At 43.7% G+C, this 27,983-nt stretch overlaps 1 protein-coding gene across 1 annotated transcript; it reads right to left on the bottom strand.

The window, feature by feature from the left end:
• Positions 1–1,334: 1,334 nt before the first annotated feature.
• Positions 1,335–27,756, bottom strand: VAPB (VAMP associated protein B and C; the record flags this gene model as incomplete). The annotated part of the gene is made up of 6 exons (XM_079543347.1): positions 1,335–1,708; positions 2,410–2,586; positions 3,700–3,780; positions 5,393–5,496; positions 12,133–12,285; positions 27,699–27,756. The coding sequence occupies 6 exons, from the start codon at positions 27,754–27,756 to the stop codon at positions 1,550–1,552; spliced, it is 732 nt and encodes a 243-aa protein (XP_079399473.1). The 3' UTR covers positions 1,335–1,549.
• Between the last annotated feature and the right edge of the window lie 227 nt (positions 27,757–27,983).

Consider the following 27,983-nt stretch of genomic DNA (forward strand, 5'->3'; position numbering starts at 1 on the left):
AATTGTTTCTGGGCATAGGATCTAAGATTATACAAGGGCTCACTTGCTCAGAAGCTAGTTCATCTACTGAGGCCCAACACGTTACAGCACATGGAGTTTCTGAGTTTTGTAAGAAAATAAACAAAATTACCTTTGCTTCACGTTCAATACGTTAGTAAGCATCTTAACCAACGAATCCAACTAAACTGAGAAATGTGAAGTTCTGCAGCACCTCAGCATCAGCACGGCTCCTGTGAACAACACACAGCACCCCGGTAAAGGATGCTCAGAGTGGGGCTGCTCACAAGGATTTTAAAATGAGGCAGGGCAAAGTCTTCCTGAAACACGGCTACCGGTTTCCTTATGCTAGAAACAAGCTAAGTTGACAGATAATGCTGCTCCCTCCCCGCCAAAGCTATCAGAGCATGACAACAGTAACAAAAGAAACATTAATTTGGGGGCTTTATTTAATTTCTTTTTTTCTTCTTTTTTTTTTTTTTTTCCTCTTTTTTTTTTAGATGCTACATCATCAAACAGGATTGGTCTTTTTACGGCATAGGACTAGTTTACTACTAATATTTTTTCCCCTAGATAGACTTATTTACATACAAAAACAGTTTCCTGACCACTGTTTTCCCAATGCTCAGATGATCAAAACTCCCAACAATTGCGTAGTGCCCAAAACTACAGGAGGCAGAAGAATCTTGCATCACTACAGCAGCAGATTTTTAGTTCTAGTCACTGGCTTTAGAACAGGTGCCTTTTCATACCATAAAGCATTAGTCAATTTTGTGACAGGAAGGAAACATGAGATGAAATACATTAAATAAGTTAAATATGCATTAAACATCTCTGAATAACATTTTAATTCAACTAAATGAACCAATAGCAATGCAGCTTGGTCCCTCCATAAGAACAAGGCATTGACTTCTACTCCCAACTAGCGCCACACCAGTCCATACACGCCTCTTCATGATGCCTGGCACATTCAGCACTGCCACATACAACTCTTTCCAGCTTCTCACTATTCATTTAAGTGTCAAGAAATTGGTAACTTGCACAGAGTTGAAGACACTGACAGAAAAACTGTTAAATTTATGGGCAGAATGGTGGATTAACATATTTTACAGAAGTTATCAACACCTCCTGCCTAATCCAGCTCCAAACATCCAATAGGGCCAGCTCCAGCAGTGGAAGAATCTTTTGTTTTTTCTGTTTTTCCTTTTTTTTTTTTTTTTTTTCCTTTTTTTTTTTTTAAAAAGAGGTCATCCAGCAACATGTACCAGGGACTAAGAATGTTTAAAATGACATATACAATATTCCATTGTAGTGTTAAATCATGATTTTCTTCCCCCCTTCATCACTGAAGAATATTCTGTCATTCATTTCCTCATTGTACATTTTAAACTTTCTAGATTATGTTACATAATATTTGTGCAGGGGTAATTTAAAGGCAAGACCTGTGAGATGTCATACATTAATTTTTTTTTTTAAACACTGTTATGAATAAATTTAATCCAATGATATGGCAGAACCATCAAACCAATTTACAATTTCCAGCATGCTGCCTCTACAAGGCTATTTTTCCTATAATTACACCAATGACAAAGAACAAAACCACCAAAGCAAGTAGTCTGGAGCTGTGCCCTTCATCCTTGACAACAGCTGCAGAAGCAGATATTGGGTTGTTCGTCTGGGGTGCCTTTCTCATCCGAAGTCCATCTTCTTCCTAAAGGAAGACAGATTAATTACTTCTCCTGAATAAAAAACACAAATGTTTTACAGGTGTTTAAAGAATTTCTTCATGCACCAGCCAGCCACACAACATCAGAGCTGACAGAACAGAGTTGCTTTCATTGGGGCCTAGCAATAACAAATTCTACATTTTCCACCAGTGCTGATACCTCTGAAACTAGAGATCGATAATAAATGAAACCGAAACAGGTCTTCAGCTTGGTGATCATGATTTCTCATCTGTTTGGTTTCACAGGGATGTGCTGGGTGTGACCAGAACTGTATTTCTTGTGTTACTTCACTCCCATCAACCGTGTGCTACAGGTGCCATGACTAACGTGTAGCATTGGCACAACGCTGCCCTCCAGCTCCCGTCAGTCAGAGAGCACAGGGCCAAATCCAACACTGAATGCTTCATCCAAACTCAGGAAATTAGGTGGGGGGAAAAAGAAATAAAAATGAGTGGGGATTCATTCCTTTGGGTTGCTATCCCATCAGCTTCTCCAGCTGCACGAGCTGTGTGCTCCTCTCAGAGGAACCATCGATTTCCACACTTTTTTTCTGGCTTTATAAAGAGAAACATAAACCGCTGATTGACAACACTAAAACACCATGCCAAGGACAGGCAACCAAACCTTCCAGTCTGAATCGTTTATGTCAGGAGTGAAGCAAACCTGGAAAAGAAAGAATCTTTACCTTAAACTGTTTATTCTCCTCCCGTAACCTCTGAACTTCTACTTGAAGCCTCTTATATTCTTCCATTACTTTCTTAACTTCAGCGTCATCCAAGGAAGAACTTATTGATTTAGACATTACAGAGGAATCTGTCTTTGTTGCAGTTGTGGATACAATTTTATTTATTTCTATGTCATGCTGTTAAGAAAGGATAGAGTGATTCTGGTTAGTTATTAACACCACATCTGATACTCAGGAGGAGAATCAAGTAAAATCTCCTGTTAGTACTCAAAATGGGCCTGTATATAAAAAAAAAAAAGCAGCATTTTTCCTTCTTCAACCTTTATTTCCCCTTTCTGACCTGAACACCAGACCAGCAGCAAAGTGCAGACAGAAGGACCCGTAGTTCTCAGTCCTTGCATGTATGTGAAAGGAAATACCATCAGACCGTGTCCCACAGTAATGGAAATGTGACTTATCTGCTGACATTCTACTTGGAGTTGTGGTGCTCTCTGCACCTTTTCCTCTCCAAGCACAACACAAGCAGCTGCTCCAAGCAGCAGCAAGCTGCCAGGAACCACCCAGCTGCTCTGCTGCGTTTCTCTCACTCTTCCCACTCTTCCCCCCACTGCTGGCTATCACATCTCCATCCTGTTTTTCCGTGGTGACAGAGGAACTTCCAGCCCAAGTCAGGAACCAAAAGCTGCAGAGCCCCAAAACCCCCTCATCCTCTTGGCTTTGGATCCTCTCTCTGTTTTGCAAAGGGCCCAGGCTCTAACAAAAACAAAATGCTCTATCCCCAGTTTCTACCAATCTCTTAAAATGAAGCTCTTATTTATAAGGTATCAGGAACCTGTTACTATCCCTGCTTTGTTTTCTCCTGATAATTTTTACAGATTATAGAAAAAGTTACCCCTAAACAGAACGGCTGTTAATTCCCACTTAATTCAGATTTCTTTCCTCATCACATCTCTTAACAGGAAAGCTCTTAGCCTTATTAATACCAATTAGTGCTTTTTTTTTTTTTAATAGCATTTTTATCCTATGTGATCATTCCCTCAATGAAGAAAGGTCAACTCAAAGATTTCCTTGTGCTTGCGATGCACTCAGGCGGTTCAAATTAGCTGCTAGCCAGGTTAAGCACCACTAAGATTTAAAATGGTTTTATTTTATATTTTAAAAGAAGGATGAGATGCAAGCAGCAGAACAGAGCGCACTGCTGGGGCCTACATGGCTGCCTGGACACACGTGCCATTTTACATGATTTACTGAGGCATTAAAGTCACTCGATACGCAGCTAAAAATACTCACAGGCTTATCATTTTCCGTCGGTAGCTCAAACACACACCTAAGTTTCGAGTCCATGAGTTCTTCCGGCTTTGCCTCTTTCCACTGGAATAATTTAATATTAAACAGAACAGCATAGTAAGACACATTGAAAAGATACCGTATTATAGAAACAAATCATACCATCTTAGGAAAAACTCCACAAGCGTTTATCACATTACCGTTAAACACAAACAGAACCAAAAATGAAAACCAAATGCACAGCTGAGTAGTAGCTTAGAAGACCAGACACTATCACTCTTCATAGTCTGAAACTCAGGTAACTCATGAGAGAAAAGGGAGACCTCGTGGCTTTTCCTCACTTTGGCCACACTTCTGGTATCGCTCAGCATATCTCAAGTAGGTGTCAAATTATGGGTAACCCCTGTGCAACGCGAAGAAGAACTTGACTCATCCTAAACAGCCGAGTCGTACTTCAGTTCTTCTCTGCGGCTGAAGTCAGAGTTCTATTTTAAGCTTGTTGGCTGCCCGAGAAGCGTTGAAAGCTTTATAGTAGCCCAGTAATTTGTCTCACCTGTTTATCCAGAATAGGAAGATATTTGGAGAGTGGTAACAGAGCTGAGAAGTGATCGAGTGTTACAGGAAAAGAAATGGTATTGGGCTGGAGAGCTGGAAACTGGAAAGACCATCTAGATCCTTAAAAACATTCTTTGCTAGCAGAATAATATTCTATATGGTATAAAGTAACTCATAAAATTAAAGAGTCACAAAGAGATGCAGGCTGGCTTATTCACCTGGTGATGCAGACATTTCATTGCTATTGCTGTTTCTCTCATTGGATCTTATTTTAAGGCCATTAAACAAACACAGTTCCATAAATCTCTTTCAAAAAGGGAAATTCTCAACTCTACCAAAAGGCCTCAGTTCTGAAGGGCTGTTCAGTAGGGTGTAAAGAACTGGGGAAAAAAACCTGTACTGAAAAAAACCCCATAATTTTACAAAAAAATAAACCATCAAAAAAACCACGCTGCATATTCTGCGGCTGTTTTTGTTGTCGTTTTGTTTTAAATAAAGTAATATCCATGCTCTCAAGCATACAGGCAGCCCTGGACATTACAGAGTAATGGATGTTTCTTCTTATTTATTGTGTCCTCGCCAGTTATTAAATATTCTCTCCACCTAACAAAAGCTGGACCAGAGCAAGCTTCTTTTTGCTCTCGTGTAGTAGTACCAAAATCATATGCTTCTGTTACTCTCACTTGTAGTCCACCATACTATGATCTAAGATCTATATAGGCAGCTTATTTATTTAAGCAACAACAAAAGGGATAAAGAAAAATTCAGTTCTTGTGAGCCACCTTCCTGGTTCCCACTGGGAAAAGGAGCTGCTCAAGGGAAGAGTCAAGACACAGTACAAAGGGGTGCAATACAAAAGATACCACAGACCATATAATTAGAACATGTTCAAGTCTGCCTTTAAAAAAAATAAAAATCATATATATATAAAAATTACAACAACTTAACATGTTTCACAGCTTGGTATGCCATCACCAATGGCAGTCTTCTAAAGAAGTAACCACGGTTGCAATGGCAATCTGCTAATGCTCTCAAGGAACATTACAGCCTGGTTTCAAAAGAGCCCTGAAGAAGTGATGTAAAAGGTCTTAAAAATTACAGAAACAGAAATAAATCCATTTTATTTACTTTCAATACTTACTACTGCTTCCATATCTGAAGTATCAACTGGAGCAAACATAGACTGAACCATAAACTTGTGTTTACTTTTCTCATTGGGGTCATAGTCAAAAGGCTGTAGCATCACTGCAAGAAAAACCCCAGAACGTTACGTTAAAGCTGTTCTGATGCACAGCCACGCACAGATGATTAGTTACAAGATATGAGAAATACAGACATTAACATGATTGCAAGTAGTGCCTCTCTCTGACAAAGGAGCCCTACTTAAAATAAATATTAAAGAAGTTAAAAGAAACAGAATTCCTCAGTCCACACTAATTTCTGCCTGAGAAGTTTGGAACTGCTGAGCACAGTACAGTATTCTGTACACAAGTATGGCAATATGACAGCAATTTATAGCAAACAGGACAACATACATATCTCCTGAGGCAGCAGGAAAACCTCTCAATGAAAGAATCAAGTTTTTCCTCCGTCCTTGAGATAGAAGTAACAAGCTGGCACTGTGATTAGCTGTACACAGCATAGGTGATGGCTGCTGAGAAAGGCTGCAGGGCCAGGAAAAGCCAAACACTTTAAACCTCTAGTATGGCTCAAGGTTCAGGATGGAAATTTCCTCTATGAAGTTTGAATATCTCATGATGTTCATTTGAGTTCTATTCCTCCTTCAAAAATAAGTTGCTGAAAGTTTGTTGTCAACATGCAGCCAAAAGGTTATGCTTAAATGCTATAAAAAAATCGCTTATGAAAGGTATAAAAATTTTTATCTCCATCCAAAAACCACAGGAATTCTGTTTTTTTTTAATGCAGAAAATAACTGTGTTTGGGGGGCCAAGACAGATTACAAAAATCCTCCCCTCCAAAACATTTAAAATGAAACTGGCACAAACTTAACAAAAATTCACATTTCGTGGCCTGTGAGGCTCTCAATTCAATCGCTATGAAGAAAAGCAGTTCAAGACTTGGGATTACTTTCAAGTGCCAGTGTTATTAACATGCACTGAAATTCACACACACTAATTGCAGGGATCTGAAATGTACAAGTGTTATCCAAAGATCCCATTTATTGCAGATGAAGAAGAGCCAAACCAATCTGCCTCCTTCAGTGAGCAGAATATGCTCTGCCTGTGCCATTTTCACTGCACACACAATCTGTGGCCATCAACAACCACATGCCTTTTAAAGCTGCAGAAAAAAGGAGACAGCAAATTGTCTCAAATGTGCAGTGAAATTTATTATACACTTTAACTTGCCTTAGAATAATCAACTTGTAGTCCAAAATAAACACTTTCATTTCAACAGGCTCCATGTAAAACTCTTCTTCCAAACAGAAGTGACTGAACTGTGACGTGCATTTCAGCATTGCACATCACTGCAAAGCAGCAGAATAATCTTTTTGCCCCTAACAGGCACCTAACGTTTATTTCAAGTCTACACGATGTGGAAGAGCCAGCAGGCACCTGAAGCTATCCACTGCTGAGGGAACTTCTCCAGATCTGCAGTTGTATCAGCTTGCTTTGCTCAGTGCAAGCATAAGCTCGTTTGGAAATCATTATTTCCCCAGTGATAGTGCTGAAGCTGTTCTTGAACACTGAGCAACTGCTGCTCTGAATTCCACTCACTGAATCATAACAGCAAGCAGCTAGAGAGGGCTTGACAGTATCAGCGTTGTTAGCACTTGTATTTTTAGATCAATACACGAAAGCCACATCGACACAAATTATTCAGCAAACGTCTTCTAAGCCAGATGGGAAGCTCAAAAATACTCCCTTTGTTCAAGAGGAAACCAAATCATTCAAAACCATTCAACACGCACTCGTACTATTGGGAGTTTCTGTGAAAGAGCAGTTCCATGGAAGTGCCCTAACTGTGACACAATTTACTACTGTGAGTACAGCTCCTTGCTTTAACTATATTGCATACCTTACACGAGAACTATGTGAAAAAGGTTCTAAATACCTTTTCAAATCTTCTCACTTGGTCCAAAGCTCCCACCAGAACGTGGTGTGAGAAATTTGTTAACAGGAGTTTCAAACAGACCAGAACCAGCATTCATCAGTCAGAGGCTGCAATGCCCATCTCCTCACCTCCACTGACTGCCCTACAGTGGTGCTCTGTCACAAGATAAAACTGCAAAGCCATTGGGAGACCAACGGAATAAGGAATAATGTCTGTTGTATTTGCAAGCCATATTGCCTCTCAGAATTTATCTGAAGGACCAACCCCACACACATCCTGTTCTGACACCAGTCTTCTCACACATTCCCATTACATCTCCCACATTTGATATGCAAGGATCTGCAGACAGCGAAGCAGTTGTTGATCAGCTAATGGTGAAGTTAGTAACAATGTCAAGGCAGGGGAAACCTGAGGCAGGGAAGATGTTAAGCAAAACTGGGGTAAAAGCTTGTCAGGATCCAACCTTCCCTTCCAAGAGCAGGAAAGGAAAAGCCTCCCTGCTCAGATCACCAGCAGCCTTCCTCTGGTTTCCATCTAAATTTATTAATGGTCTGTTCACTTGGTCTTGGACCAACACTGTGCTTGTGCTTAAATATCCAAGAAGGGGAAGAGTCCTTTACTTGTATCATTCCAAGACATCAATCACAGTAACTCTTGGCCTCTTGGTAAACTAAACAAGCCAGACTTGGGCTATCCTCTCCGAGTCAGGGCCCCCATTCATTCTCCGCACCTGTTCTGGCTTGAATTCCTCTGTATGAGTTACTCTGTGTATACAACCATGAAACCTTATTAGTGACAACCACATTTAAAACACTCTTATCTCTTCCATTACCCAGTTTCCCAGTTTGTTTCCACTTACTGCATTTGCCCTATTCACAGCCACATGATGTCAGCAACTTGGTCATCTCTGATCAGTTACAATATCCTAACATCGCTCACTTTGTTCAGAAAGCTTGCAATTATAGAAGAAATCCAAGTACACAATTCCGCAGTTTTTATGACAAAACTCATCCTGTTTCTCTTACTGAAGCCTTCAAGGACACTCGATTCTTGCTGCATATCTTCAGCCACTGAATTTTACATCACTGTAAGGGCTTTTAGTGCACTCTTTTTGAGCAGCAACTGCTTACGAAAGCATTGAACAAGATTAAGACCAAACATCATAGCAATTTCTATTATCATTTGAAAGCCATACATCCACCGCAGCACTGTTTACCCTTACACAGCCCATTTGGTCTGTGAGCGTCTTACTGTCTTTTCTACCTTTATTAACGGGTTTCCTACATGATGTTGTATGAAATTCTCTATTGTCTGGCAAGATCAAAACTTCCACACATCTCAGCTTTACCCAGAAATGCCACCAGCAATGTGGACTATCTACATCAGGGCACACTCTGACCAGCTCTGCAGGAGGCGAGCAACTGATCCTCATGTGACAGAAGCCATGGCACCACGTGGCTTGTTCCTCATTTACACTGTTCTTCCTGTAGCTACTTGGATAACACAATTGCTGAATCTCCAAGATAAACTCCTGCAAAGCAAGCGGATCAGACCAAGCCCAAGCTCAGCACTCACTGTGTTGTCCAATGAGGCCTGGAGGAGCAGCATGCAGCCAGGGGCAGCACATGGCTGGTGGCTGAGGAGGGGCAGAACTGCTGTGGGCAGCCCTGTCCTGAAGGAAACACAACCCACTTCTTCCTAGTTAGGTAACTGCACAGAAGATTAATGCTCACCCCCTGCAGGGTGACTGGCAACACAAGGGTAACTTCACTTCTCCCCATGTCCAGCATGTGCTTGGGCTGCTCTGCGATGCACACAATGCATCCTTCATCTCTCCCACTGCACACCTAGCTGCAGACATCAGCACCTGCTTCTCATTTCTCACTCTTCCTCTGGAATTCACTTATGTCTTTTACTTAGATTTCAACCTCTCGGAAGTCACAAAATCAGCTGTATCTGTTCAAATAAGACACATTTAACAAAAACAGAATGGGTGCAAACAGCCTTCTTTGCCAAGAGCTTACGACCAAACGCAATCAAACGGTGACAGCGCACATACACTTCCTGACAGTTACATAAACTCAGCTGTTAAAATTACACACCGTTATATAACAGGTGAAAACATGGGCTACAAACCTGACATTGCAGCAAGCAGTGCGTGCTGGCAGAGACTTAAATGCTGGTATTTAGGAGCAGCTGTGATAGGGCAAAAGCAGCCAGTATCCAACACTTCAGTAGAATAAAGAAAGCTTTGCTTTTCTAGCATTTTATGTGCGTGAAATGAGCCAACACACTAGCATGAAATAATGTTCTGATAGCAGCCTCTAAGGACAAAATACCTTCTCATGAGCTTTGACCAAAATAGGACTCTCCTGTGGAACTGTATGTAAGAAAGGCACCCAACTGCTATGGTGCAAGGAAGACGCAGGCTGCCCCGAACCCAACCATCAGTAATACCCCAGGAAACAAACAAACCCTCACATCACTGTACTTTGGCACCAAATATTTTTTGCAGGCAGGAGGTGCACATTTCCTCCCTTTCCAAGAATATGAAAATAACTCTGATCTGTGAGTTAATGAAAGCTCCCTTTTTGATTCCCAACATCCAAAAGATTCCTTCTGCTGATCACAGTCAAAGATGCTGATACCTTCAGTACCAAAATTAAGCCCCGTGCATGGTTTGAAGAAGCTACCAGGACTGCAATGTATATGACTTTACTAAACAGAAATTCAACCACAAAACGAGACGACAGCAGCTTCTATTTCGAATGGGTTAGAAAATGAAGAACATCCATAACTCCAGAATTCTGCAACATATCTACCTATAAATCTACCTGAATGTGCCACCTGAAGAACAATGGATGTGAATTGCTTGCATTTAATATGTAACATTAATAGAAGGGCTGGTAATTTAGCACAATTTATTACCATGACTAAGTAAAGAGAAGCATGAAAGTGAGTACAACAGAAAATGTAAGCTCTGTGATTAAATAAGCCAAAGTAATTTGTAAAACTGAATCATAAATCGCAAATCACTACAATAAAAGTTGTACATAAAAAAAGGAAAGTTTTTTCGAAGCTTTGTGAGCAAGAGCAAAGCACAACTTAGGTTAAGCACAGTGATCTTTCAAAATGGGATACTTCAGGTCACATCTTAGACTGGTTCCATATTCCATGTGGCATGCTGCTGGGAAGAATGGGGCTGGAAAAGCACTTAAGATACAGGTTCACACAGCACTTCCCTATCCTATGTTCTGCAAGGTGGAGCAAAGGGTCACTGCAAGCAGAAGTTTAAGAAAAAAATGTTGAGATCAAGAAGACATTTTAAAAAGCGTGCTATTTGCTAGCAAAGGAAAAGAGCTTTTAATTTTGAAAGTTCATCTGAGAGATGCAAAAGAATTCCCATCTTTATAGCATAAAGATAATTTGTAGCTAGAAACCATGCTCATTTTCATTATTGCTTCATTGATTCCAGTGCATTTAATATGCTTGCCTGTAGCTAGTATAGATGACAGACAGCTTTACTTGGGAATCTTCCCCAGTTTTAAAGATTTCAATTCCTCTCTAGAGATCTTTTCCAATTTCCTATTAGTCATTTCAGAGCTTTCTGCATACGTGCTAGCCTTCCCCTGCAGCAGAACTGCTCTGCCTTCCCCTTGCTATCGGTACCATGTGGCACTGCTTACCACCTCACTGTGACACGCTCCAGAAATTAAGTGCAAGTGAGGCAAACTCTGCAATCAGAGGCACGCCGAATTGGACACAATAGAATGCCAAACAGAAAAGGTCAGTGAGCGTGCAAATGCAGGTACACCAAAACTATTCCCCCTTGTCCTGTCATTGTCCACCCTTGTAGCTCACTAATAATTTATTCCAGGTCACAAAAGCTTGGTAAGAGACTAATTGATAGGTTTATCTATTATTGCCATGCATAACACCTGTTCTGATCATCTTTCCATAGGCCAGTAACTCATCTGCTTCTATTACGCAATATTAAAATTTAATTAAAACAGTAAAAACAGATCTTCAGAAGTCATTCCTGTAACTCAAAAACCAGACCTTATTTCTGCGGGCTACCACTATGAAACGCTTTGAAAGAGTTTTTTAGAGTATAAAAATACTCAGTGCTTCATGCCTTCAGTGTAACCCACTCCTTTGTTTTTTCCATTACTCAAGTTTGGCAAGTGAAGAGCTACTGACTCATTAGAGAAAATCATTAACCTTTCATATGAAATAGCAAAGTTTTAATCACTTGACGTTTCTAGCACCAAAGCATATTGTATCTCCAAGGAACACAAAACAAGCATGGTTTCAAAATAAATGTTTTCTTTACTGGTTGGTTATATTGGGTAGTCTGGCAACCAACTATCAGCCTAAATTGGCGTGGCTGCAGTCCACCCAGTTTTATTCCTCCCTCGATGTTCCTGTCCAAGCACTCGTTTGATCCTGCACTGAGCTGGTTCAGGAAGTCAAGCTGGCAAAAAGCGAACCGTACAAAAATAATCCCACTGGGAGGGCAGGGCTGCAGCAGCACTGCCTTGGATAGGTTGGCTAAGGCTGCTATGGAACCATATAAATTATTTATATATTCCTCCTCCCTCCTCAAAACAATATGTCAAAACAACCCCATTACTGCTAAAGCAGGAATAAGGGAAGTAAAGATATATGAAATGGCTGCTCCTCCATGAAATCGTCACCCGCTTTTACAAGCATTCCACACAATACTTTTGTCTTGCAAAACATCCAAGAAATAATTCATTTGATGAAGCCATTTTCAGTTACCAAAGAGCTGCTTATATGACTTACCAGAAACATTAATTGATGTTCCTGCATCAATAATTCCACTGTTAGGCCTTACACAGTATCTACGTGGTGCTGTGGTCTTAACTTTGAAGCACACATTTTTGTCTGTAGGGTTGCCGAGTTTCAGGTTCGTGGTGACAACATCTGTGAAAGGACCTGAGGAAGAGCAAAAGCAGACTTTAGATTGCACCAGAAAGTACTTGACAAGTAGAGGCTAAGCAGGGCACAAATCTCTGCTCACAAATCTTATAAAGTAATTAGATGTTCAACTTCCATCTATGGCACGTACAGAAAACCACACGCGAAGTCCAGGATGTAGTGAAGCTGCTGAGCATGACTGTATGCTCACAGTGCAGCAGCTCATCGGTAACAGCAAACAAATCATTTATACAGGGGGGAATCATTTATACATGCTACCAGCACAACAACATGGTATTCAAATGAAGCCAAATTCTCTGCTGTATCACTTAGTCCATTCTAACTGCTGAATCACCCAGGCTTGCAGAGAAACCATGCACACCTATGTACAGACAGTGAGCAGGGGAGACCACTGAACTCTACAAATGTCAGCACATAAACTGTACCTTACATTCATAAACTGCACGTGTAAGCTGCACCTCCATGAAGCCTTCCACCTGGTGTTTAGAAAGGCTGTGCCAAAACCAGCAAGATGAGCATCCACTGTGCATCACGTGTGCTAGTTTTTAAAAAATCATTCTGGTTACAACAAATGGTGCATCAGAAGAGACCTGCATTAAAAAAATCCAGCCTCACTGAGAGGGGAAATAACCATGTGCAAACAGGGCAATTCTTGGATGCCAACAGCACTGGCAGTGATTTCTGCATTAGCAAAGCCAGAATCAGACCACTGTCAAACTCTGCAACACCACGCAATAGCTCCTCCTAGGCTCACTACCTACTTGAAACAACAACAAAAAAATCCCCACGGTTAGGGGAAAGGCTCATTACTGATTTTCTGTAAGACACAAATTAGGCAGGTGTTGTGTGACTGCACTCAGATTGCAGAGAAATACAATTAAAGAAATGTAAACACTCTTTGATCAGCTGTCTTCTGCAGAAAGAAAGTTACCTGAGAACTGAATAAAATACCTTCACCTATCCTCAGGAATAAAAGTAAACTTGGAAAAGAAAAAAACAACAAAAGAAATTCTACCAATTCCTTTCCTTGAAGACATGACAGCCCCGAAGCTTAAAAACTGTGAATGATGATCATTTTAATAATTAATAGTAATAATAAATACACGCATGGTCACCCCCTGCTCTCTTGATAAAACAAAATGGGTTCTCACTTGCAGCACGGATGGCTTAAATTCACTCAACACCATTTTCTTTTCTACAAATTTTTTCTACAAAAAACCTACAAGATTCATCTCTTAAGATGCCACTGAACTCAAACAACAAAGCACTGCTGTCCTGCAACCTTCACCTAAAAACACAAATCAACCAAACAAAACCAAACCACCAAACCACCATACCACCATACCGCTCAGCCAGCAGCATGGCATCTATCTGCCTGCTCTCTGAACGAGCCAACTCAGCATTCACAATGCCATCTGGCAGCAAAGAAGCTGAAGCAATAAAATCCTCAGATTCAATGATAGGGACCCAAACCTGTGCCTGGTGGAACACCGAGATGCAAACAAGAATGAAATACAGCTGTTGAAGTTTTGTCTGTGTTCTGCACACAGACTCTTTAGGTCTGATGGAAAATAACTGAGCAGAAGCCAAGAGCTGTTAAAGAAGTTAAACAAGCCCAGCTATCAGAAAAATCCAGCAAAACATTCAGGTATGTAAAGACGGTAGCAGATCTTTAAGGTAGACCTAATTGGGTCTAACATTTCAGAAGAAATTACTTGATGCCTTAATATTACGAACGTCCATTTACAAAGATTACAGTGTGAGCTATTCCAGCAGAGAGGGAGGTTTGTCTGCACACAGCCCTGCGTGTGCAGCTGCATCCTCAATAGAGCTTTACTAGTCTGCATGCTGGGACAGATTTCCTGTGGGAAATACCGTGTTTTCACTTGGCTGATCCATGAATGCATGCGGGATTTGTGCGCCCCAGCACAGAGCTGCTGTTTTTAATAGTAATATGACAATAATTCTATGTGTAAAATAATTTCCAAATGGATTTACTTATTGCTAACACAGACCATACCAAAATATTTGGCAGCAAAAGCTTCCAACAGACTGAAATAATTTCTTCTTGTCTGCTTGACTTTTCCCTCTGCTAAGCTACAGAATGTTTTTTAGATACATTTCCCCCAAATTACAGGTCTTACAGGTCAGCCAGCACAACTGCACCACAGGGCTGACATATGCTTTCAGCAAACCCATATTCAGTACGGCACCGCAATTTGAATAGCAGAGTGAAGCAAATAGGACCAGACAAGTGCAGAATTAAAGCGTCATTACAGGTGTTTTGAGGTACATAAGAGAAGGAGCAATAGACTACGGAGTAAAACCAGGGTAATCAGGGAACGGCAATGAAATCCTATCGGCCTGCTTGGCCTGCCTTCCAGAACCGAGCACCACAGCCTGCCAGCTCTGAGGTGAACCCCGAGCACCTGCTGCTCTGGGACTGAGGCCTGGGTCAGCCTTCCAGGGGAGGCTGGCTGTGGGAAATGGGAGATTGGCCTTTGCTTCCTGCAAGATGTATGAAAAGCAGCTGAGGTCATCTGGCTCAGCCCAGAGGAGGCTGAGGGAGGCTTCAGGGCAGCTGCCGCTCTGCTCTCTGGTGACGACAACAGGCCCGAGGAAATGGCATGGGGCTGTCAGCGGAGAGGAACGTGGGGACTGCAGAAAGGCTCTGCCCCAGAGGGCGGTGGGCAGGGAGCAGCTCCCTGGGTCAGTGGCACAGCCCTGAGCTGCTGGAGCTCAGCGAGCGCTGGGACACCAGTGCTCCAAGGCATTGGGTTTGGGTTTTGGGTGGTGCTGTGTGGAGCCAGAGGTTGGACTCAGTGGAGTCCCTTCCAGCCGAGGTACCTTATGACACTGCGTCTGGGTTTGAGCAGGTGTTTTTCAGCTCTGCTTGTCAATGCAGGGCATTGCATCTTCTGGAATCGGCTCAAAACAAAAGAATCTTTTTGTGACTGTTCTCAATATTTCTAGAAAAGTGAAACTTCTGTTTCTGTAAAACTAACCCGGTAGGGTCAAGGGTAAGAAGTTTTCCAAATGTCAGTTTGCATTTAGAAAAAAACGAACACAATAAATCACTCCTGTTTATAAAGATTGTGAGAAAAAAATGCCATTAGTGCCAATGCAAGGACAAAGTCATGGGGGACTCGGGCTGTGTGTGCATCACCTGGCATGGGGCTGCCATGGGAGTGAGCGGTACAGAAGGAAGAATGTAGCAAACTGAATTTGGCTGTTAAAGGTTGGAATATTTCACAAGGGCTCAACTTCATCCTGCAATTAGAATGAAGTCAACTTCTGTTAATGAAGTAGTGGACATCTACTAAATAGTAGGCACTAAAACAAAAACACAACAAACCCAAACCCACCGCAGATGCCATATTCATGACAAACAACAAGTATAACGGTTTTCCAGGGGTTACTTTTCATCACGGCTTGTTTCAAGCTACAGCTGTGGCTTTCCAGCCAGAAGATACATATACAAGCTTTCATATTTGAAGATCACAGCATTATCTCAGAATTTGCCATGCTCCATTTCAGATTCAAACACCAGAGCTGTACCAATCTTTCCTAAAACTGTCATCCTGCAATGCGCTGCATTATAATACCCAGATCATTTTAGTAACAATACAAATGCCTGAGAATTAGGTCAAAAGAACATGATGTCAATGCTATTTAAATTTTAAATAAGTCTCACTGCAATAGAAAGAAGTGCACGTAATTGAAACAGCAAACCCCAGCTGATAACTCTTTGGTCAGCACAGTGCTTGCTTTAAGTCTCTTACCACTCTGCTTGCAGGAACCATGTTACACAGCTACACCCTTTGAGCAGATCCGTATCACAACTATTCTCACCTTAACCAAAATTCCTTACTTTAGTCTGGCAAATAAACCATCCTCATAGACATATATTTCCAGTGCAGCAAGACTACTGCTGTAGTATGACTTTGTGTGTTAGCAAGAAAATCAGAGGCAGAGCTTAGATGGCACGTGTTTGGGTAGCGCACACTTAGCAGATTTCAAACTAAACAGATACATTCTCCGCAGATCTGCATGTGCAAATATTACTACTAATACTTCTTTATCATTAACTGCAAGCATTAGTTGGGCCACAGTCCCACAGTCAGTTTATTCATGCACCAGCCTGTCTCAGTGCTGCAAAGGGAGATGGCCTGACCTCTCATTTCTACCAACTGCTTGAACGGCTTTCATCTGCTGCACCAAGAACTGAGCCAGGAGCTGCTTAGGCTGAAAATTACTCCACTTAAAAGACAGGGAGTGAGAGAGGGGACAGTGGGGAAGGGGAAAAAGAAATTCAGTTTTCAGCAGTGCTCAGACACTGGCATCGGGGCCCTGCATCTTCCTGCACAGCAGACTTATGTCAAATTAAGGTAACAAGGTCTCCTACTTAGTAGGTTAAAACTAGCACACCCAGGCATACACTTTGCAGTCATGCTTCCTCTGTAAGTGCTGGCATAGTTGTTTGAAGAATGAAGGCACATGCTTTTGTACTTCAACCTGCAAATTCTTATCTGCTTAACGCTGAGCATCCCCCCAAAGGTATGACATTACTCAACTACCAGAGCAGTTCAGAGCAAATGCACTGAAGTATCATTTGATACAACCACAGGTGAAAATGGCAATCACTGACTAGGCAGACTGCAAATAAATTCCCATCAGCCTGCCCATATTATTCCCAGAACATCCTAGCTGCACTTTCAACACCTGGCCCTACGCAAGTTTTCACCACTCCAGGTCAGCACCACACACACGTATTAGAAGGCATGGTACCCAGATGCAGTTAGAAACAAAACTGGAACCACTATGCAACAGCAGGAGAGAAGAACATATTTCACCATGGTTTAATCCCATTGATATGTCAGAGGAAAGTCATTAATCACCAAACAGATTAATTAACCACAGAATGGTAACCAAGGAATCTTTAGGGAGCAAGATGGTGGAAGAGCAGTAGAGAGGAAACCGAGGTTGTTTCACGCTATTCTCAAGAGCACAAGCCTTACCCTGTGTGACTGAACTAGGCGATGTCCACACGGAGCTATAATTCATTTACTGACACAGCCACGTGCTCTGCATGTACAGATGGTGGGGGCTGAGCACCATGCCTCAAGCCCCATCCCACAACCTACTCACAGCACAAAGCAAAGCACACCAGCCCCCCATCCCAGGGCTTCCCACTTTATTCAGGGGGCGCCTATCAGCAACAGGGAGATAGTTGAAATAAGCACACCAGTGGCAAAACTAAATTGAGCAACAGGGCTCAATTCCAGCTGTAGCACTGCCTTACTATGTATTTATTTTAAAAGTTACACATGAAGTTGATGACCTTTAAAGAGAAATACTGAAATGAAAAAAGTTGAAATGTCAAGCAATGCTTTTTGAGCTATCAGCCAGGTGTTTGTGAATCAAGAAGACCTAAGATCCAATCATAGTCTCATATCACCTTACTCATCCTTAGACAAATCACTCGAGGGCTTGATCTTCTGCTATTAAAAGCCTTAAGAGTTGACAGCAGTTCCAAAACAGAAGCAGGTTTGGACCCTTATAGTTTCCCTCTCTGTGAAGTCAGGAGAATACTTACCTAATTACAGAAAGTCTTGTGAAGATTAGTGTTTTAGAAAGCACTGGATGCCAAGTTTTAATCACCACCACCATCTGGCTCTGGAGACATTGATAATTAAGTGAGCATCAGCAACTTTTGAAATCAAAGAAGTTGAAGAAAGAAACAAGAAGTGCCTATGTTGCATAAACATCTTTATTTCACAAGTCGTTCACTGGAGGACAGAGCTAACCCACATGTGGTCATTACTTTTAAGACAGAACTCAGGCTGCTCTTCACCCCTGTGTAAATTACTCAAACTTTTCAGTCCTCACTTGGATTTTATATAGAAGCCCCTAGAAAGCTGTGCCCTTGTGGGATCACTTTTGTTCCTTACTATGACCATCCTCACCAAAGAGCCCTCGAAGCAAAGTAAATGTAGTCAAGTGGCCACTTCCACTTTTGCTGTGCTGTGAAAGCCATGATGAAAAGATTATTTTTAGTGCCATCCAAATCGCTCTTCATGCAATAATTCATGCTGTGAATTTTTTTTTTTTTTAATAACACGTAATCAATAAAATTATCTAAGAGAAGGAAAAAAGGGCACACAGGACACCAGCAAAAATAAATGATCAAGGTGGCAAAGACAGGTCAGGGCTGGCAGTAAATTACTCCATTTGGATGGATTAATCAGGGTCTTTCCCTGGCCTATTCTGACACTACCTACTTTTGCCAGAGCATGCTTCACTTTCAATAAGAAAAGAATGACAGAAAACAAATACGAGACTGAAGACTATTTTCAGAATATCTATTACTGTGCACTTTTTGCCACCTCCTATTCCTCAGAGGATTATCAACAGTTTGACTTCTCACTCTCAGGCCACACACCAGGTTCCAAGCAAAATGGAAGAATATGCCTTCCCTGTAATATTGCCACCAGTGTCATCTGCGGGTTTTCTTTCCCCCCTGCTGACCTCCTCAGATTTTTATTAGACTCAAACATGTTTACAGAAATCTCTGGCAACAAAGTCATACAAGAAGAAATAGTTACTCTATATCCTCACCTTAAAGCAGGTTTCTGCACACAATTAAATAACCAAAAGACTGACAGCAGCTGGCTAGCTTTTAGAGGTATATGTGTCTCAAACGTGCTTTCATATCCCTTTAGAACTGAGTGCCAAGCATATTGTGTTACCTTGTTCATTCCACTCACCAATACCACACATAACAACTCTCTCCAGATATGAAAACAGCTCAGAAAACAAGGCCACACTCGTCTTGATGGAACAGCAACATCTCTTTCAATAAGCATGAAATACTAAGACCTGCGTATAATAAGATACCTAGTTACTCTGCATAGCTAGAAGCCTCATTCATACAGTCACAGCTGGTATCAAAAGGACTCTGAAACAAAGCACAGCCCCCTGGGGAGCAGCAGGGATGCAGCAGCAGAGTGCAGCACGATGGTTTGCTGTGCAACTGCCCCAGAGCTGCACTGGCTGCACACTGAAGGTGCTGGGAAGCACCCTGGCAAGAGGCAGCACCATTTTATCCTCCACGCCTCACCCCCAAGCACACTTTTCCTCATACTTCTTGTCAAGCAATTTTGCCGAGTCTAATTTAATCACTAATCTGTAGTTCAGATGCACAAGCAAATGGTAGGAAAGGAGCAACTTAACCACTCTAATTTTGTGCTCATAAATACTCTTCAAATAGACAAATCTGATGTGTAACTTACATAGCAACTATGCAAATATGTTAAGTGCAGAATTATGCTTAAATTGCAAATACCAAAGAAAAGAGCAAAATTAAGAGATTTTGGGATGCACAATGAGTAGCAGCTTTTCTAAGTTAAAAAACCCAAACCCACAAAAATTAAATAGGCAGTGAGATACTAATTACATCTATAAATGAGAAGGAATCCTGAATTTAGCAACATACTACTCTGAAGAACCATCCAAAAACCAGCCCATTAACTGTGCTTTAAAGATCAGAGCAAAAAAACATAAATTGAAGCAGAAGGGAGAACTTAATAAAGCAAAAAAAACCCCTATGGTTTATATTGTTTGGCACAATATATATGTGTGAAATTGCATTCTGCAAACCTAAGCTCACAACACCACAAGCATTATCTGCACCACTGTATGAGTGATATCAAGAAGTACAGTGTAAAAACAGCTATAAAAACATTGGAATTACTGCCCTTAGACCTTTGTTCCTGGTCTGGTGAGCATGCAGGAAGGCCACAGGAGGAGCCACTGCAAACCAGTGAAGATTATACAAGCAAACATTCTGGAAAGATGCAATACGCAGTGAAAGCCAGAAATCTCCATATCTGCAAATACAAGCAGGTGAGGGGCAGTCCACAGAGCTGCAGGGCTGGGCTCCTGTGTAAGAAACAGCAGCAGCACCGGGAGGATGGAATAACTGGTTAGATGAAAAGAACGGACAGAGAGAAAGCAAAAAATTCTGCGGATGTTCTGTCTTATTTAATTAAAGAATTACACAGTCATTTTACGTGCCTTCTAAAGCACAACCAACTCGAATTAAGTCTCTAGAAGTGTTTGTGAAAGCACAAGATCTGGCTGCATAGCGAGTCCCACACACGATTTTACATTCCACGTTGAAAGTAAATGGATCACCAGGCAAACCTCCCCCTCCTCTGTTCTGTACCCCTCGTGGAAACCAACCAAGAAAACAGGATTGAATTTAGAACGATGAAATCTTTAATCCACAGCACCGTGGTGTGAAAGACTTTGGTTACTGCTCAGAAAACTAGACACTGAAATAGTTTAGGAAAGAGACTATTTTCATAAAGTATTTCTAATGATGTGGGATAAGGTCCTGCAGGCAGCAGAAGCGCCCAGTTTGTAGGAATGTCTTCGAGGCCAAAAGAATTACAGTGGAGGTAAGCAATTTCCAGAAGAGCTGTAATGCAAGGACACATCCAGTCAGCTCTCAGTCTGGATTGCCTGGACAATGTAAACACTCCATCACTTCCATCCATGTATGCTTCAATCCTGCACTGAATTAAACACGGAAATGGAAATTTGCTTTGCATACATTTTCTATGCAAGATTGTGACAGCTGCTCCAGACTGATGGCACAAATCCCCCTTTATGAAAGGTGGCCCAGCAGACCGCATCTTCCAATTCAGCAACAAGCCAGACATACTAAAAAAATATCCTATTTGCCTTCTGTAGACATCTCGGTCTACAAAGCAGGTATAAAAGGATTTATATATTGAATAAATATTGAATCAAAAGCCAGAAGAGATTTGGCATGAATGTGGTCATTAATTCAGATAAATTGGTACTTAAACATTGATATACGTAAGCAAGATAGGCTCCTTTTCTGCCTCACTTCTCACACAGCAGGAGGCTGACAGCACTGGGTGCTGTGCCTGGCAGCGCTGCCAGAGCGCCTGCCGTCCTTGGAGGAGAGCAGAGCAGAGCAGTGCTCTCTCTGGGTAGGACTCCTGTGTAGCCAAATCTTCATGTAAACCAGCGAGGATTTATTTGGAGAGAAAAAAGGGCTCGCAGCAGCGTGATGGTAACATGAAGGATCACATCCCCAACAAAAACAAAGACGAAATTTAAGTCTGAAGCAACAGCTGTTACCACAAACAAAACTGTTGCAAACATCATCAATAAAGCTCTCAAAGACAGCTAACTTCACTGGCAAAAAAAAGTAGAAAAGTGTTACTGTACCAGCTAGGAACTGCTCTTGGCAGTTATGAGTCCTTCCAAGCACATGGACCAATGCAATAACAAAGACAATAGAAAATGAATGTGACTGCAAGACGTGGGCAGACTTAGCAAGGGTCATTTGATTCCTGCATTGTGTCCAGCTCAGCAAAAAGCTATGTTTAGAGGCAGGGGAAAAGCAAAGAACAAGAGAAACTCCCAGGTCCCCCAGTTTTCTTTAAAAACTGCATTATAACATATGCAGAAGTTAAGTTGCTCACTTGATCCAAAGCTGATTGGACACAATACCTTCCAGAGCCAGGAGCATACAACAAATTATGCTTGTCTTAAAGCAGGCATTTGTTCACAGATGCATGCTGAGCTGAGCTCATGAAGTTGGATCACTCACTATGGAGATGATGCCATTTTTCCAGCTGAGTTTCAAAACAGATCCGACAATCTATTTAAAGGTTTACACTCTGATTTTTACAATCCTAACTCTGAATTCAAGTACAATTAAGCAAAATTCAGCTTTGCATTCAAAGGTAGCGAACCCATTTAAAAATAAATACACCACTGCATGACTACTGATAAGTATTTAATTTGTAAAACTCAAAAAGACAGGAGATGCAATAATTCATTTCCAGTGAGAAGAAACGATCAGACAAACCTGTGCAGGCTCTCACTGCCCATTCCTCTTCCCCAGGTAACAAAGCACTGCACGCAGGCAGGGCAGCAGCTGGGAAGCACGCAGTCAGCTTGCACCTGCTGTGACACATTACCTGTGCCGTTATTTCAACATGACTGCCACGTTCCCAGGGCTCAAGGCAATCACTCCCTGCCTTGTGTTTACATATACATATTCAATATTATTACCAGGCATTTTCTGAAGCGATGAACAGGGGACATGTGCCAACATCCTGTCTGGACAGGCATTCCACCACCTTGAGGAGCCCTCAATCACCAACTGGACAGCCTTGTTCTTCATGTGCCATTGTGGTGGTTCCACAGCTGAAACTGTGCAAGAGTTTTCAATACAATCACTTCTTAAAAGAACAGTCACAGGACCTTCCTATTAAAAACTTACCTGAAAATGGGTGCACAAACATCCGGTCCCAAGGAATAGGAAACTCTGAATGTATGTATTGCCCCTTACAACAAAGGCAAAGAGCTGATCGTATTAAAAATGCAAAACTCCACCAACCTGGGAGAAGTATACTCCAAATGAAAATTGTTCAAGCTGCCTCTATCGCCACAAAAGGATCTTCCTAGAAATAGTAATATTTTGCTCCCATTGCTGTTCATTACTTCACCTGCGGTTCTTAGAATCAGCGCAGTACAAAACAATTCAGAAGACCTCAACCCATAGACACACGAGCTGAAACCTTCAAGTTGACAGTGAGAAATGAAAGCAGTCTTCGGAGACCTAAATACATTAATTGAATTTAATGGAAAACGTGGCTAAACTTCATCTGCTCCACACATCTCAAGTAATCATTTGTTGGGTCTCTAACCAAAAGCACATCCTATTTTAAGGTTCAAAATTTTGCTAGCCCTCTCTTGTGCAGCTCCTCACCCTGTCCCTGTGGAGCAGACAGTGTCCTGCATATACGCACAGGGCACCAGCCAGCTAAGGAAGCACAAAGAGGCACTGTCTCCAGCTCACTCCACCTTTCCAGAAACGAGATGCACCATGAGACTGGCACTACGCGCCCCCTTCTTGCCTTTATCCTCAGCTCTTTTCCTCTGCTCTTTTACAGTGAAGAGTCTATGGAAAGTGATGAAGTAATTATAAAATTAATACATGTGAAATTAGAATAATACAGTGAGATGCAAGCCTGTCCAACTATAATGAATGCTTAATAGTTAGAATAAGCTATTAATTTTGCCAAAGTTGCAGTAACAGCTAGCATAACATGAACTGCAAATATTTAAACATCACCAGAAAATGAGTAATGAAATACAGATTCACACAGATTTATGAAGACTGTTACTGAAATACTGTGTTCTCTTTTTAAGTGTAAAACTTGGTTACATTCAAATATGCAGAAGGATGTGAGGGTTTACTCCTATTTGATCTAACACTGACTTTATTAGGAACCAGGCAGAGGAGAGGGCAGCAGGTTTTCCAGCAGAAGAGCAGACAGCCATTGCACAGCCTTGAAGAGCAAGGAAACCCAAGCACCGACTGCCATTACGCTGCAAACACCAGAAGGGTTCTAACAGTTAAAAGGAAACACTGCATAAATTCTCAGCTTAAAAGATGCATATTAATTACACTAAAGAGGCAACTTCTCACAACACTATCAGTATTTCACATCCTTACACAAAGCCTGTTCCAGTAGCAGCGATGAGAAATCCCTATTTATCCAACTCAGGATGAGAACAGAGTCAGATCCCCACTCACACAGGCCACAGCAGGACAGCAGAGGAGCTGCACAGTTCGACTGCAGCGCCTATGAAGTGCTGAGCCTCTCTTCTGAGACTGCTGACAGCACCTTCACACCAGGCCAACCACAGCCCAAGCACTGCTGGGCTGAGCAGCCTCAGCTCGGTACCCGCATTCGAGGCCAGGCTGGATGTGGCTCTGGGCAGCCTGGTCTGGTGGTTGGTGACCCTGCACATAGCCAGGGGTTGAAACTAGATGATCCTTCTCAATCTAGGCCATTCTATGATTTGATTCTATGATCTGCCTGACAGGAGGTCTGCACACCTGCACTGCCATGCACAGACCTGGCGACAGCGTACAGATGCACAAGAAGGAGCTCCATGCCATGCAGGCTGCCTCAGGCTGCAACCAGCACTCCAGGAAGGCCCCAGGGCCCAGCACAGCCCTCCCTGCTGGGGAAGCAGCACTGCAGGCCTGCAGCCAGCGCTGCATGGGGAGCACTGCCCGTCCCGCTCTATTGTTGTGCCCTTTTCCGCACAGTCACACAGGGGCGTATCGCATGCATGCAGGTGGAAAAATCACACACTGGAAACAGGAAGCAGCATTTCCAAGAGGCAGCAATTTATGCTAGTGAGGGAGGAACGAATCCTGCGCTGGGCAGTACTGCTGCTTGCCACTTGGGGAGCACTGCAACAGCGAGTGCTGAGTCATTAGTCCCAGCTCACCTGGAGCAAAGCCCTGTGTGCAGGGAGCAACCTCCGCCAGCAGCACCTCAGGTGTGAGAGCATTCTGCCAGCCTCCATCATGGCACTGCGCCGCAAAGGATACAGCATTCAAGCAGCTAAAGATCCAGACAAGTTCTAAAAGGATTTACAATCTAACAGTATTTTACTTGCTGGAATTAAATCTATTCCAGGTGGGCCCATGCTACTGGAAGGATGGATGTGCTCCACCAGGAACAAGGCAGCATCCTACAGCTGCACCCTTCCAGCATGGCACTGGAAGGAGCAATTTTATCTAAATGTGCCTCACAGAAGGCACCAGAGCTGCACATCCCTAGCTGAGCTTGCAGCCAGTGCCTCCTTCGGCCAAGCCCCTGACTACTGCAATCTAACTTACAATCCTTGGCAGGTTGTTGGATGCTCTTTAGTCCTAGATTAACAAAAATGGAAACATACATGCAAACACGGAACAAATACAGCCTTTTTCATCGCTCATTACCAATAAAGCCCGAACAATAGCCCTGTGGTTCAGCGCTTTCTCACCCATGCTGCAGGACTCTGCTGACCAACCAGAGCAAGTCAGTGCTACCAGCATCACAGAGCACAGCGACAGCAGAGACCTGCGGCCAGGAGGGGCACATCCTGCAGCCTGTCACTGTGCTTCAGCACACGGCCGTGCTATTTTGGAGCACACGTGTTATGGCGGAGGAGGCGGAGGTGGGGAGGAAAGACAACCCCTGTTCATGTTCACATGCTATGAAAAAAATGTTCTGGCACAAATGTCTTCTTTGGTATTTCTGCAAAAAGACATAAAGGCAGCATTTTGAAAGAGCGCTCCAAACACACTTAGAAGAATTGCTGCAAATGAAGGGGTGCAGAAGATTCTTAAAAAACACCTTCAAATCCTTTTTTAATTGCAAGCGCTGACTGACAGAGACTGCTGCAGTCCTGTATTGGGACACATTATAGAATAAACCCTCGCTTTGGGATCTTATTCCTGCATCTACTGTCAATGTCACACCTTCCTCTTGATCTCATATTTAAGAATCATACTGTAACAGCAACAGAGCTGCTAACAGTCTGCTTCTTCCAACCCTCTGCATTCTGACCAAGGCCCTTCCCCACTCCTGGTGCTGTGGAACCCGGCCTATGGTCTCACCATACCAGCACTGCTGCCCTGAGTTTTCCATGCACAGCAGCACTGCCGACATCTGTCAGTGTGCATCGACTTGCTCTGTGCAGAGCGATGCTCTGCAAATAAATGCCACTATTTGCAAAGGTGAGAAAATCACAGCTGCCACACTGCCAGGCAATGTGCCATCACAAACTGCAGGATGGGGATTTCTTAGGGCAGAAGTTACTCGGTGAAAGCTTCAAATGGGTCCTTCCTGAATGAAGGACAGCAGTCAGCACTCCTGTCAGGAAGGACCGTAGGGCAGAATTTATGGGCAAGGCAGATGAAGGCTATCTGCAGCATTAAGCCTGTCTGAACATTAATATTTAAGCACACATTAAAATTAAGCCATTTGCTACTTGCAGCTAGTCAAGCTGTGCTTTACATTACAAGGAATATATGCTGCTGGCTGAAGGCTGGTCACAGAAAACCTCTGTGGTTGGTGGATTTAACATCAGTGGCTCCCGACGGCGGAGGCCATGCAGGCTGACCCAGCAGCACTGCCCCAACAAGCAGCAGCTAGCCTGGTTCTGTACCTGTGCTGAAAGCAAAGCCCTGAACCACAATTGCAATCTCACTGCTGATCAGCACCAATTCAGGACCCACGTTTTGCCCACCTGTTTGGATCTGTCTTCTGGTTGGAAGTAAGGTTACTTGTATCCAGAACAAGACAAAAATCAGCCCTTAACATAAACAATACTGGAACAACAGTTTACTTCTTAAGCACGTTTGAGTCTGCTGCCATAACAACATGCAAACACTTTGGCTTACCACAAGGACACATTCATTCCAGCCAGCATTTATTACCAGGCTTTTTTGATGAGCCCACTCTGCACTGTTAGTCCTGATGTATTTATTGCTAAAACCGGGTAGAGACATCCCCTAAGCGTAAAGAATTACACGAAAGCCTTTTAGATAACGAGTACTTTAACCAGGCGCCAGCACATAAATCACTATTTTTAAATAAAGGCTATTGGCCAGGTACCATACAAAGCTGTGAGTAAGTACCTCTGACTCCGGGAGCATAAATAAACTTGCCGAATGCTTACTGGTAATCCCTGAGCGTTGTGTTACAGCAGCACTATCTGTCAGGTTACAACCCTGGCATTTCGAGGCCAGCAGTAACTCAAATCCATCCGAAATCTTTATTTAACAAAAAAAACGGAGTTCTGCGCGGGCAGACGGCGCACAGAGAACGCACCTCACAGGCTCGCAGCGTTATTACGGCGCTCACCACAAAGAATGCAGCCGGGATCGCCGCCGAGCCCGCGGGTTTCCCCGCACGGAGACGCCACAACCACGCGCTCCCCGACAGCTCCCGCGTCCCGCAGCGCCTCAGGGCCGGATCTCAGCGGGCAGCGGCCCCGCGCTACGTCAGCTGGAAAACCTTCTCCTTCCACCCCACCTCCGCGGAGGCCGAGGCCCCTCCCGACGCCCGCGGTTCCCTTCTCCCCCCTCCCTCCCGTTTCTTCGGGTCCGCCCGGGCGGCCGCAGCAGCCCACGCCCTACGGGGAAGGTCGGCCCGGGGGAAGAGCGGGGCCGCGCCGCCGGGAACCGGGCCCCGCGGCCGACCGCCCCCCCCCTCCCTCCGCGCACTTTCCCCTCGGGGCGCCCTCGGCCCCGCGGTGCAGCCCGCGGCACGGGGTGGGTGCGGGCGGCGGGGGCAGAGGCCCGGGGCGGCGGGGAGCCCGCGGGGCCGCGCGCCGGGAGCCACCTCTCCGCCCGGCCCCGCCCGGGGATGCGGGGAGGCCGCGGCGCTGAAGGACATTTTCGCGGCGGCGCCCGGCCTCGGCCAACGGAAAATGGCTGCCGCCGGAGCGGGACCCGCGAGCGGCGGATCCGCGGGGCCGGAGCGGGGCGGCGGTGGAGGGCGGCGGCCGCGTACCTTTGAATTTGAGCTCGTGCTGCGGTTCGAGGCTGAGGACCTGCTCCGCTTTCGCCATGTTCCTCTTCCTCCTCCTCGGCGGTGGCGGCACCAGGCGGAGAGAGGAAGGGCCGGGGAGGGAGGGAGGGGAAGGAAGGAAGAGGGGAGGGAGGAAAGGAGGGCGGGCGGGGCGGTGCGCCTGGGCGCTGCGCCTCACCTCCCGCCGAGCGGCCCTGAGGCGGCGAACGGAGCGGCTCTGCGGGCGGCGGAGCGGAGCGGGGCCGGGCGGAGGACGGCGGGCGGCGC

Source organism: Tetrao urogallus, assembly GCF_951394365.1.
Source record: "Tetrao urogallus genome assembly, chromosome: 16".
NCBI lineage: Eukaryota > Metazoa > Chordata > Aves > Galliformes > Phasianidae > Tetrao > Tetrao urogallus.